At 36.0% G+C, this 12518-nt stretch overlaps 1 protein-coding gene across 8 annotated transcripts in view; it reads left to right on the top strand.

Annotated features, from left to right (window-relative positions):
- The window catches only part of ANKS1B (ankyrin repeat and sterile alpha motif domain containing 1B), a 413919-nt gene that overhangs the window by 58725 nt on the left and 342676 nt on the right, over nucleotides 1-12518 (top strand). For all 8 annotated transcript variants that reach the window (XM_048302483.1, XM_048302485.1, XM_048302479.1 and 5 more), the window contains exons 5-6: nucleotides 5989-6064; nucleotides 8215-8316. In XM_048302483.1, coding sequence (XP_048158440.1) covers nucleotides 5989-6064; nucleotides 8215-8316 — 178 coding nt within the window. The remainder of the gene's footprint in view (nucleotides 1-5988; nucleotides 6065-8214; nucleotides 8317-12518) is intronic.

Below are 12518 nucleotides of genomic sequence, written 5' to 3' on the forward strand. Positions count from 1 at the left end.
TCTCTTGCATGTTTTGAGTTAATGTTGGTACTTGCTTCAAACTATTTTAAAGTGAAACACTTTTCTGTGATTTGTCTGTTTGTGAGTTTGCCTCCCATCAGGCTTTCAATTTAATTTGATTTTGGTTTTCTTTACTAGAAAGAAAGATGCTTGCAAAGGTTAATGTAAGCAGCTCATTTTTTATCTGTCCTTTACTATTGCTACATCTTCAGTAATTTAGAAAAGTTTAATGCTACAGCAACACAGAACTTTCAAATGCATATTTCTGAATGTACAATTTCTTTTCTATCTCTAGAAAATGAATGAGAAAAAATTCAGAAGGAAACTGATGCCTGAATTGATATTTAAGAAATAGAATAATTGAAGAAAAATAGTCTCTGTCATGGCAACTTACAAACTGATGGTTACATGAGGGCAAAATATTACACAATGCTTTTATGAAATGTGTTCTTCCTCTTATGTAATTTAGATAATTTTAGCTCTACTGTGAATTCTCCTAAGCCATTTTTATCTAGAGTTATACTAAAAAGTTTTTCACTGGTCTTTAAAAAATACAGTGGCTGCATTTTTTTTTTTGGCAAACTTCTTTTAAGAAATGAGATTTTCTTTTAATGATGGTGATCTCTTTGGCATCTACACTAAAATTATAGGGCTTATAATTTTTTTTACTTATTTTTATTCTGATTGCTTTTAAGTAATTTATATTCTTAGATTTTTTTTTGTAGTTATTCAGAGGCAGGGGTTTTTGGGTTTGTTTTTTTTTTTCCACTAGTTTATCTTCTTCCTTCTGTTTTTGTCCTACTTGCCATAAGGAAATATCATTTATTTATTTTCTTACCGGTGTACATATTCTCTATCAATATGTTCCTTTTCATTCAGCATTTTAGCATATTGGTAATTTGGCTCTGTACCTACTGTTAAGTTATTACTTCAATAGCCTCTGAAAAATTCTGTTGATGATTACTGGCAGCTTATTAAACTAAGGAGAACATAAAATATCAGCCTGTTACTTCAAACTAAACTCAATTATTTTGTTGTTAATTAAATTGGTCTGCATCACTGATTGGGAAAGAACAATATACAAAGTAAAATCTTACATGGTAAATACAATTGTACACATGTTAAATAAATTCAGTTTATCGCCAGTAAAAACCTCTCGGAACGTTTAGAGATGATTATAGAAGTAGCGTGTCACATATCACTCTGTAATTGTAAAGATGTATTTGTTTAAATGGGAAGTTTACTTTAGCCATCTTATCTTTCTCTTCTGTACTCCCTGAGCACTTTTAATCACAGCAAATATTTGGGCTAATAAAAGACAGCATTTAATTTTTGGTTTAATTAATCATACATTGTATTAATTTCCCAGGTCTATCCAATATCCTTCAATCTGAAATTTAGGAGTGGGCAATACACATCTGTTTAATCTCTTTATGCTTTGAAGTTTTCATTTAAATTGAAACATATGAAAAATACACAGGTTTTGGTTGAGTGATAGATTTTGGGCCCTCAGTAAATTAAGATTCTGCACAGTTCAGTATGTTTCATGTAAACAGTAGTTTAATAATTGTAAGTACCTTAAAATCTTGGGCCCTTCTGCTTATCTACCTTTCATCTATCCCTATTTGTTTTCCCTGTCTGTTCCAATAATGACTGCAATTTCCACTGCTTATCACTGTAGTTCTCCTACAAAAAGCTGTGCCCCTTCATTTTTGCTCTCACTGTATATGAAGGATATTCCGTGAATCAATTTGCAAAGCTACCATTCTGTCCTTCAGATTCTGTCTGAAATCCCTGTCAGAACTTCAGTAAACCGCCTATGAATAGGGACAAGTGACCTAATTACAAGCTCTTGCATATTTGCATAATTAAAAGAAAATCTGTAATTTTTAAAACCCTTGATGCTTCTCTGTGAGCCTGCAAATTTTATGCCAAGTTGACTTGAGTATTTTGGTGTGCCTATTGACAATGTCCTCCTGTCCTAGCTTGGTTTATGTGTCCAGCTGTGACATTTTACCTGTATTTAGCAGTAAGCAGGGGCAGGGACCATTTTATTATACGCTTAGCACAATTTGTGCTCTAGTTCTCTGTATTTCATATACAGAAAACTTATTCCAGAGAATCAATATATTATTCATTGGTGAAAACTCAAGCAGACTTTAGCTCACTTTGTTCATGAAAAATTGCGAGCAGTTTTCGTGTTAATATGACTGGGAAAGACTTTCCAAATACAATGGTAGTGTTCACTTTGCCAGGAAAATACGATCCAAGGCAATGAAAGTTTCAGGAAGTAAAGCAGTGATCATTGTCTATAAATCTTAAGCTCACTTGCTGTAGTATAAACAAGAAGAATATATTAGTGCACAAGTACACCGTTATAAGGGAAAAAGATCTACTTAAAAGATCTAGCTCATCTTAATATATAGAAATTATTTGCAACTATAGTTTTTAATCCTTCTTTTAATTGCAATTTGTGCAAATGCTCTATTGCACAAGAAAAAAAACCTACCTTCAAGTAGTAAGACGTACATTTACAAAGAGAGATACATCTACTCAGCCAGTCTAAATTTCTCTTGGCCCTGTTCATCCCAAGGTTCAGCATTTCCTCTAAGTTAAAGCAGAATTTGGTAACTGAACTGTCTGGTAACAAGGACATTTCTGCCTTCTGGGTAGTTTTTGGGTCAAGGGATCTGATTCACTTGTTAGTTATTCACTTTTACTATGAAAACCTGCCTAGGGCTTTTAAGATTTGTGTCAGCATTCGTCTCCATGACATCTTATGCAGGATTATGGATCTGCATCTTACAACTGTGCTTTCAACCTCCATATTCTCAGGTTGATTTTAGCTCAGTTTCATGGTAATAGTTCCCCTCTTGTTCAGAAAATCACCTTTATGGTGTACCAATCCTGGCACTGTTGATATGGTGTGCCTTTTAAATTCCTCTTTTGAGCAAACTGTTCATAGTATATGTCTCATTTCCAGGATATGACATTCATTAGTATTGTCTGATAGCTCAGAGTTATAAAGCATAGACTGCCCTAAAATGCAGGGCAGTGTGGAATGTCTGTAAAGCATCTTAGGATCGTGTTCTGATATGACAGGAAATATCATGGTAGAATAGACTAAGAAGCAAGAAAGTATATAAGGAAAAAAAATGACATTTAACTTAACTCTCCCGACTCTACAAATTACATACGTAAAAGTGGCTTAAGTTCCTCTATGCCCTTTTTGCATAGCAGAACTGTCTTCTGGCTCTCAAGTTGACCCCAGATAGATTCGTTTGCTTTACACATCTGCAGGAAGTTTCCCTTCTCATGTTAGTTTTCGTTCATTTTCTTACAAGATGTGTGCTTTCATCAAGGAAAATATGACTTACCTTTCTTCCAGTGGGGAGTTTTGATCAACAGAAAGGACTGCTGCAAGTGTCAGTGATTGTATTCCACCCTTTAACTGAGTCATCTGAGGATAGATCCTATTCCTTGTCCTCAAAGCTGTTGATTCAGTATGCTGGAACATTGATCTTTCTCAGTCTCAGATCGTAGTACAGCAATGGATTTTAGAAAGTTGTTGTCAGTAAAGTTATCCATTTTTTCCATTAAACAAGGTTCCTTACTAGTACAGAATTACCTCTGCAATTTTAGTCAAGGTGCAACTGGTTTCCATCTCTGCAGTTCAATCTCTTAGAAATAAAATTTAGTGCTCTGGCTTCCTCTAACAGTTGAACCTCTGTGGATTTCATTGTTGGTGTATGCATCACTAATTCCTATCCCTGACAGAATCAGAGCATGGTTGATTTTGGACAGGAACTCTGGAGGTCATGTGGTCCAACTCGCCCTTTTCAAGCAGAATCCCATGGAATAAGTTGCCCAGGACTGTGTCCAAACAATTTCTGAATATCTTCAAGGACTGAGACCCTACAACTTCCCTGGACAACCTGTACCAGGGCTCAGTTGCTCTGCAAAGCAGAAAAAAAAAAAGTTTTCTTATGTTCAAACAGAACCTACTGTGTTTCAGTTTTTCCCCATTATCTCTTTTGTCACTGGCTTACACTTCTTTATACCCTCCCTTCAGATATGTGTACACATTGATGAGATCCTCTGTAAGCCTTCATTTGTCTAGGCTAAACTGTCCCAGCTCTCTCTGCCTTTCCTCATAGAAGAGATGCTCGTGTCTCTTAACAATTTTAGTGTCTCTCTCTAGTAGCTCTGTCTCCATCTTGTGCAGGGGAGCCCAGAACTGAACAGAGCATTTCAGGTGTGGACCGACCAGTAGTGAACAGAAGGGGAGGTCACCTCCCTTGACCTGTCAACACTCCTCCTCGACGACAGAGAACTCTATCTTAATAGTACCAGGTCCACCCAGTAGTCTTGAGTTTTATTCATGTCAGTAAGTGATCAATCCAAAGGAAATGCCATATGACACAAAGAGGATAATAGGCTTTTTTCAAGATTGCTGATGTCAAGCCTCTTTCAGTAATCAGAACTATAATGATCGGTGACATTTCTGAGAAATGTCTGAGCTGCACAGTAATCTCTGTGTGTATCTTTGTGGTTGCACTGTCATTGCAGAGTTATCCCACGTTGAAGTCAATTGAACTAACTGGAAATATCCTGAAGATATTATTTGAGTAAAGGATTCTGAAACCATCTCTAAGTAAATCTGAATATTTAGTCTTCTTCTTCCAAATAAACCTGTGAATGTTCAACTGGATTGCTTCTGAAAATGGAAATATTAGAAATTGCTTTGAGATATGTGTTTCATATGTATACTCTCTTACTGACTTCCTCTGCTCTCTGTTATACTGTTAGTGGAAGTGGTGGGCAGGATGTAGATGTCACTGGGCATGCTCTACTTTATACCTCCATGTACTAAGCATTGGTAGGACATATGTACACTTACAGTGTGCTCACATCCTATCTCGGGATCTCTGATTACTTCTAAATATCCTGTCATTGCATTGCTGTAACTCTGATGCATTCTGACACAACTAATTAATAATGAATTACTCTTTTATTTCAGAATTGGGTTTTGTGTGTGTGTATCTTTAAGTTCTTTCTACCATAGCACGTATGACTTGGATAAAGTATAGAAAAAACAAATTCAAGCAGTAAAGCCATTAACATTTGCCAGAAATAAATTTCAAAATTTAATTTACTATCAAAAAACCAGGAGGTAAGTCAGATATTCAGTGAGATCTAGTAATGCTCTAGCTAATGCTAATGCTATTGGATGGAAAGTTATTCTGTTCACATTTTTCATTAACAGCAGTATAAAATACTAAGAAAAGTAGCTTGTTAAGAGAGGTAGTGTGTTTCTCAGTACTGTAAATTTTATTTGAGCAGAAGTCTGCTCACAAAGAATTTTGTGTCAAAAAAATCTGCAAAATCAAGTTCACAGACATATAAGGTAGAATTTAAATGACATAAGCATAGGCATCTAAAGCTGTTGGGGGTGCCTTAGGATATCTGAGTCATCTGTATGGGGCAGATGTGAGGTAGATCAAATGTGAACATCAACTGGACCAGCAGCTGGATCATCAGCTGGAGACCAGGATATCCTAGGGCATCTCTCACCACATAACTGAATTGACCTTCTAGGGTGTGATCCCGTTTCACATTAAAACATCTAATTGTAGATGTCCACATTTAAACTAACTGACTCTGCTTGAAGAGCTGTGTTCCACTGATGATGTTGACTAGATTTTCTCTGCCTATAATAGGAGTCTAGAAATTTTACACAAGTGCAGGCTTGTTAACAGGGAGCTGTTTTACATTCCTAATATATTTTCTTATATGGTTATTAATTTTATAGTAGAACTGACAGCGTTTTTGCTTTTGTCTTGAATAATAAAAAATGGTAGTATTTATTCTTGCCCATTCAGTTTTTTATGTGTAGGTAGAGGGGAAAAAAGAAATACTTATTTTCCAGGTGTATTCTTTACAGAAAGATTAATTGGTATTTTAAATGTCACAATATTTCTTTTCTAGACAGAAAAAGGGAGTGCCCTACATGAAGCAGCCCTATTTGGAAAGGTGGAGGTAGTACGCATTTTGCTTGAAACAGGTAAATCTGATTTACAGGAAACACTGAACAAATATACTTAATTTTCCTAATCTGGTGTATGCCTCCTTAAATTTTGGTTATACAAATAACTTTTATCTTTATCAGCCTTTGCAAATCTAATCACATGTACTTCTCATTAAAACAGTGTTCTTTTAGAATAAGAAATTGCTATACACAGAGAACAAAGGTGATGTTCAGACTCAGGAATTCCATATATGACTCAGTGTATGCCACCATATTCTGAGAATAAATGGATTATGAGAACAAAATGGCTACATAAAATTTTGTTATTCACTCTGAAAGGCAGCCAAGAATATTCTTTGATGTAGAGACCAGAAGATTCATGTTCGCATTTATTTCCTTCAGTTAGCTATTCCTAGAAAATACACCATTCTTCTTGCTTCTTCATCTCCTGGATAAACTGAGTGCCTGTGAAGAAGGGGGAAGGCACTGTGTCTCTGAGAATTGCATTTGTCCTGAAAGAAAAGAAGAACAGGGATATAAAGTCCACACAATCTCCTCTACTACACAATAAGTTTCAGAGTTGTTATAGGTAAATTACTCATCTAGACAACTGTCTTCTCAGATAAGTGGGAAGACCAATGAGAATGAAAATACTTAGAAATAATTTCTTGTAGATCTGTGAACTTCCATTACACCGAGGGATCTCATTGATCTTTATTATCAGTTCTCATTGTGTTACTTCTATATTGCAAAAAAAGGTATATGCTAATCACAGCTCTTCATCTGAATCTCAACTAGTGTATCCCTCATCTCAGCTCTGTTTTCAGAAAAAAAAAGGTCCTTCCAAGTTGCTTTTCTGTTTGAATGAAAAAGGAGGCTGAAAGGGATCTTCACCTGCCCGCAAAAAGGCAGGGCCTTTTTATTTCATAAAGAGGAAGGACTGGAGAACATCACACAAACATAGGAAGCCCTTTAGACCACAGAAAGAGCCCACCTATTTTAGATTAATACATGTTACAGACTCTACCAGTATGCAATTGTCAAGACAGTGGAGTAGAATCTTCACCGCGAACTCCTTCAACCCCAAATGCTCTGCACTTCTGCAGTACTCCCCACCTTCTGCCTTTTGTACCTAACAATCCCCTTTTCTCTAGTTCCGCTTCAAAAAGACTCAGAAGATGTATTAAGTAGCTACTACAAAGGAAAGATGTGAGTTAGTGTGTCTGGCCTCTGAAAGTCAACTGCTGCTGCTAAATAGCCCAGCAATATTTTGGGGGTTTTTTCAGTGAGAAAATTTTGTGTTTCTCACAAAACAAAATTAGGAAACTATCCATTGGGTTAGGAAATAACTGTAATTGCAGCCTTTTCTGGAGAATGCTTTCAGAATGTCCTTATAAATCCTGCTTCCTCTGATTTTCTCTGTTCAGTGTCCTGAGAAGAATTTCACTTTGTTTTAGGACATTTCATACCTTTACTTTTTATGAAAGTACATCTAAACTGAAAAACAATTTGAGCATTCTACGATAAGGCAAACATTTCCAAGACAAAGGTAGAGAGTCACACAGTACCACATGCAACAGGTTCTGATTATGGGCAAGTCTCAAACTTAATTCGCAGTTTAAGCCAAAACATTACTTTGTTAGCAGTATGGACAGTCTGTGAGGAAATGCTGTGGCTGTTCATAGTGCCTGTATACTACACATGGGTATTTCAGTCTATTCAGGGCATGAATTTTGAAAATGTTGCCATGAAGTAGAATTTTGTTAACATAAAGATAAAAACCTTTTCAGTCTTGCTCCCAAAACTCATACTGGTACTATGGACTAGAAAGTCCCCAGTTAATTAAAGCAGTTTGGAGAGAAATGTAGTAATACTATTCTGAGAAATTCTTGATTTTATAAAATATCCTTTTCAGGATGGCTGTTCCTTAGGAACAATCTGTTAAAATAATCCCAAATTTGGTTACTTTATATCCCCATGATATATAGAAACATAAAAACCATCCGTCAGCATGTGATTTTTAGGCTACTCAAGCTTTAAACAGAAATGTATCATGTACTTCAGCTGTAATGCAGTTGTAAAACCACTTGCTTTCAATTTGTCGGGTAGTTGAGTCTGATATACCACATTTATAATCCAAAGCACTTAGGGTTAAATATTCCACCACAGATCCCTTTCTTTTTCAGGGATTGATACCAACATAAAGGACAGTTTGGGTAGAACAGTTTTGGATATACTTAAAGAGCATCCATCTCAGCAGTCTCTCCAAATTGCAGCTCTACTTCAAGGTAAGCCATATTTTATTATACATTTGTTAGAGACAATAGAGAAATATTAATGTACATGGTAATTTCTACTCTTTAAATGTTTCATTTTACAAAGGAGCAGTCTTTTGTTTCAAAAAGACAGAAGTCTTGTTTGCTAGTTGAAAGAAAATAAGTTGTCCAATATCTGAATTTCAGAGTAAAACCTTTCTTTTTTGTGGGCCATTGACATTAGCATGGTGTGTCACTTACAGTTAGTCTTTGTACATTCTTCATTACACCATAACATACTGTAATATTTCAATAGCAGTTCCATTAAATTGTAATGATAACCTAAAATTGAAATGCGTCATTTGTTCATAAATAGCAACTAAATGACTGAAAGATGACGACAATTTTTCAAATAATTTCATTATAATTTTCTCATTTTCCATAAACTAAAAAAAATAATAAACCAGGCAGTATTTCTTGTTATTACAGGAGAAATAATAAAATTTTTCATTCATACATTTTTTCTCATTCCCTATCTTACTTTCATGGTGTAAGGTTGATGGAAGTCCATTGTTTACTTCAATCTTTTACTCTAGAAGTGGTAAAACATGAACTAGCACATAATTCAGTGTTAAACTTAATTTCTTCTCTCCTTTGGAATTTGTTCCCTGCATTTTCAGATTAGCTTTTCATTAAGTGTATTTGATAGAGGAGGTCCCTGCAGGTATCAGTGCTGCATCTTCGTCAGTATTGATTATTCCCACCTTTAAATAAGCCATTTTAATCAGTTCAATGTTGGTTCTACATATGAACTAGCTCATGCTTCAGACTGATGCATAACTGTATTTTATAAGGACAATTCCTAGAGAAAATGAGGTCACGTGGCCACACTGTGCTGTTTCTTTTCTGAATAACTTCCAAACTTGTTGATGAGCTTCCGTAAAGTTTTCCAGTAAGATGATGGACTAAAGACACAAAGCTCCTATAATGAAACTTTTGCAGGCTCTAGGAGAGGTATTCCTGTAAGGAGCAGATTCATGTTATGCATGAATCTAGTAATTGTTATTTATGTTTAATATATGCTAAATTCATGTTATGAACCAGTTAACAGCTTGCCTTGAGGTCTCCCTCTCTCCCTTCTTCCTATTTTCCTTTGCCTTTTCTCTCACTTCCCTGCTTCCTCCTCCCCTACTTCCACCTACACAGTTCCCTTACATATTCCCCAATTACATGAGGCTTCAAAGTGACTTGATTCAGTTAATGAACTGGTAGAATACAGAATATATATTTATTATACATATAAAATAATAAGAAATAATATTAAAAATTTGTAAATATACTTGTTGTTTTAATTAGCTTGTCTCCAGTGTAATTCAGGTCCCAGAGTTACCTCTGTCCCAGGTAACTGACAGAAATGTGCATCGAAAAGTAGTGAGGAAGATATGTGTGGGGGACAAGGGGCTTTCCCCTGTCAGCAGAAGGGAGTTCCTAATTTGACTCAGACTCAAACTTCAACCTTTATGTCCTCACAGAGCTGCAGCATGAATATAGTACCATGTAGAGGAAAAGAGGGTTAATGTCATACTGGAACTTCTTCAGTGGCAGGAAAAGGGTCAGTCAGAGCTCCCACTTTCTTAGAGATCCAAATCAATCGTCCTTCAGGTATTAATCTAAGATTCATCATAAAGTCCCATCATCAACTAAACTAATTTTAATTTGAGTATCTCTCTTTTGTTCCATTTTCTCCTTAGTGTGATAACCTTGCAGTCTCAACCCCACTGGTGAACATTTTTTTCAAATTACTCTTGCTTTATGAATAAATAAAGCACCCAAACCCCTCTCATGGGTTTCTCATGTTGGTAGATCAGTACCTGCCCTCAGTCTTTCCCACACACACAGAGAAAAAGAAATATATTAATTTCAAGGCTTTTTGTTGCTTTGACATGCAATCTTTTTCAAATGTGTGCCTTGGAGTATAAAAATGACTGCTTAGTACTTTCAGCTCTTATTAGTGTGATGAAACTGCCTCGTAATGAGCAGCTGTTTATTTTTGCTCTCTGCCTATAATAAGAAGTGATGTGCAAGGATGAGAAATGGTTACAAAGATGCCATTCTGACTCTTAACCTGAGGAGCTCCTTCAGAACTCACTTGTGAAACTTTCTTAGATTCTTTTTCATAAGCAAGATGTTCGCTGAACCTTTATCCATCAAAGTTTGAACTATAAGCTGAAGCTGAAAAAATCAGGAGTGGCAGGATTCAGTACTAGCACTACTGATGATATGGTTGACCTACCCTCCTCTAAAAAGACAATTGAGTATACTCTTCACTAAAGTGTGAGTATTTATCCTATTGTAGCTGAAAAATCAGTGAAGCACTGGGATTTTTGGAATCCTGAATGTACTATAATTGAGTTTGACTTCAGTGCATAACAAATTCCATGCAAAGAAAGGGCAATTACTAAAAGAGGTTTAGTGACTTCCAAATACATTCCCGTTAAGGCTGCTGTCTTCAGATGGTTGTCTAGAGCAGCTCACATGTCTCCTTCATGTAGACTTATAGGAAATAGAAATTAAGTTAATGGTGTCAGACAATTACTGGCTAGATTTTGTAATTTTCTTGCTAATTTTGTGCATTATGCAGACATAGTGGCACTAAATTTGTTCTTTCACCTTGTTGCCAGGATAGACTAAGATTTTATCACCAAGCATTCTCATTAATTTTTACTGGTTCACCCTTGCACTGTTATGAGTGTCACTTTACAGTTTACAGTATTAACATAGCATAATATTTGTCCCTGCCACAAAACATTAGCTTTTAAAATATAAAACAAAGGCTGAAAGATGCATATGAACAGGCTGGCAGAAATGGACAAGGAAATAATGTGACTGGTACTACTGGTGGGCCTGATAGGTTCCACACTCCTATATGCAGAGGGATAACAGAGTTCTGAGAAATGTTTAGAAAGAAAATGAGTTGCCTTTGGGGATATTTATGAGAAACTTCTTTGAAGGAGATAAAAGTAATTTATGTGTTTAGAAGCAGTTCATGGAGGCAGTAACACTAAATCCATTCAGCTGATACTAAACCCAACAGGGCTGATATCCACCTGTGGATAAAGGCCCTCCCAGAATTTAATATTTGTGGATAGAAATTGTTCTCCCTCTTTTAAAGAATATTTAGAAAATGACTTTTTACAGATTTTAGGTTTAAAGAAACAAAGCCTTTTGCCCGTGAGGTTTTAGATGTGATCCTAGTATTTTTGTGGTCCTTATTTTACATCTTTTCTCACTATCCTGAGAAAAGACAAGTGGAAGTTTCTGCAAAAATATTTTTTTCTGTTTGAAAAGTCTGCCATCTTTTTTGAGAGGTTGGCACATTATCTGATAGAAGGAAAATAAATTAAAGATCACTTTAAAGAGCAACATGGAAAAGGCGGAGTAAGCTAATAGTTAAAATTGGAATTCATAGAAACGACAGTTCAGGTTTGAATTCTATGTCTTTTGCATATGTCACATCATTTTCTGTGTCTTCATCAGGTGTGAGTAGCATTGAACTCAAAAATGCTTATTAGGGTTTGGATTCTTAATGTGGTAAGGAAGAAATAGCTGTATAGGCACTATGTACTCAAAGAGGGGAGAATTAGGATATTGTGCCAAGCAAGGCCAGGCTATTGGATGCATTTCATGAGTGCAGTGAAACAACAATAGTCAGTGCTGAAGCAGTTAACAGTATTGGCACTTAGGGCTTTTATAATTAGGCATTGGAGATACAAGGGATGTTGCCAAGGCTGGTAGGCCTAAAATTAAACCAACCAGCTGTGTTTTAGTTTTAGCACATGTGAACGTGACGCAGGTGCGAGCTATACCGTCTTTCAACTCTTTCTCCACAGCCCACTATGCTCTCTATTAGAATCTTGCTCTTTTACTATTTCTGGAAGCAGAATTCTTGTTATTGTGAAACAAAGGAGATACTAGATAAACAGATGAAAAATGATGAAAAAGCCCCAGGAAGGCACAGTAAACACTGCTGCATAGACAGTATGGAGGGAGATGCAGTGGAAAACTGTTTCCTCTCTTCTGCTGAAGCTGCTTAGGAACCTAACATTGTTTGTACCTGTTACCAAATTATTCATAAATGGAAAATGCAGAAGCAGCTGCAGAACCAGAACTCCTTTCTATTCCTCTCTGCTTAAATAGCTTTGGTGTCACTAGCTCTGGCTTTTTTTTTTTTTTTT

The sequence above is a fragment of the Corvus hawaiiensis genome, chromosome 4 (genome assembly GCF_020740725.1).
Source record: "Corvus hawaiiensis isolate bCorHaw1 chromosome 4, bCorHaw1.pri.cur, whole genome shotgun sequence".
Classification (NCBI taxonomy): Eukaryota; Metazoa; Chordata; class Aves; order Passeriformes; family Corvidae; genus Corvus; species Corvus hawaiiensis.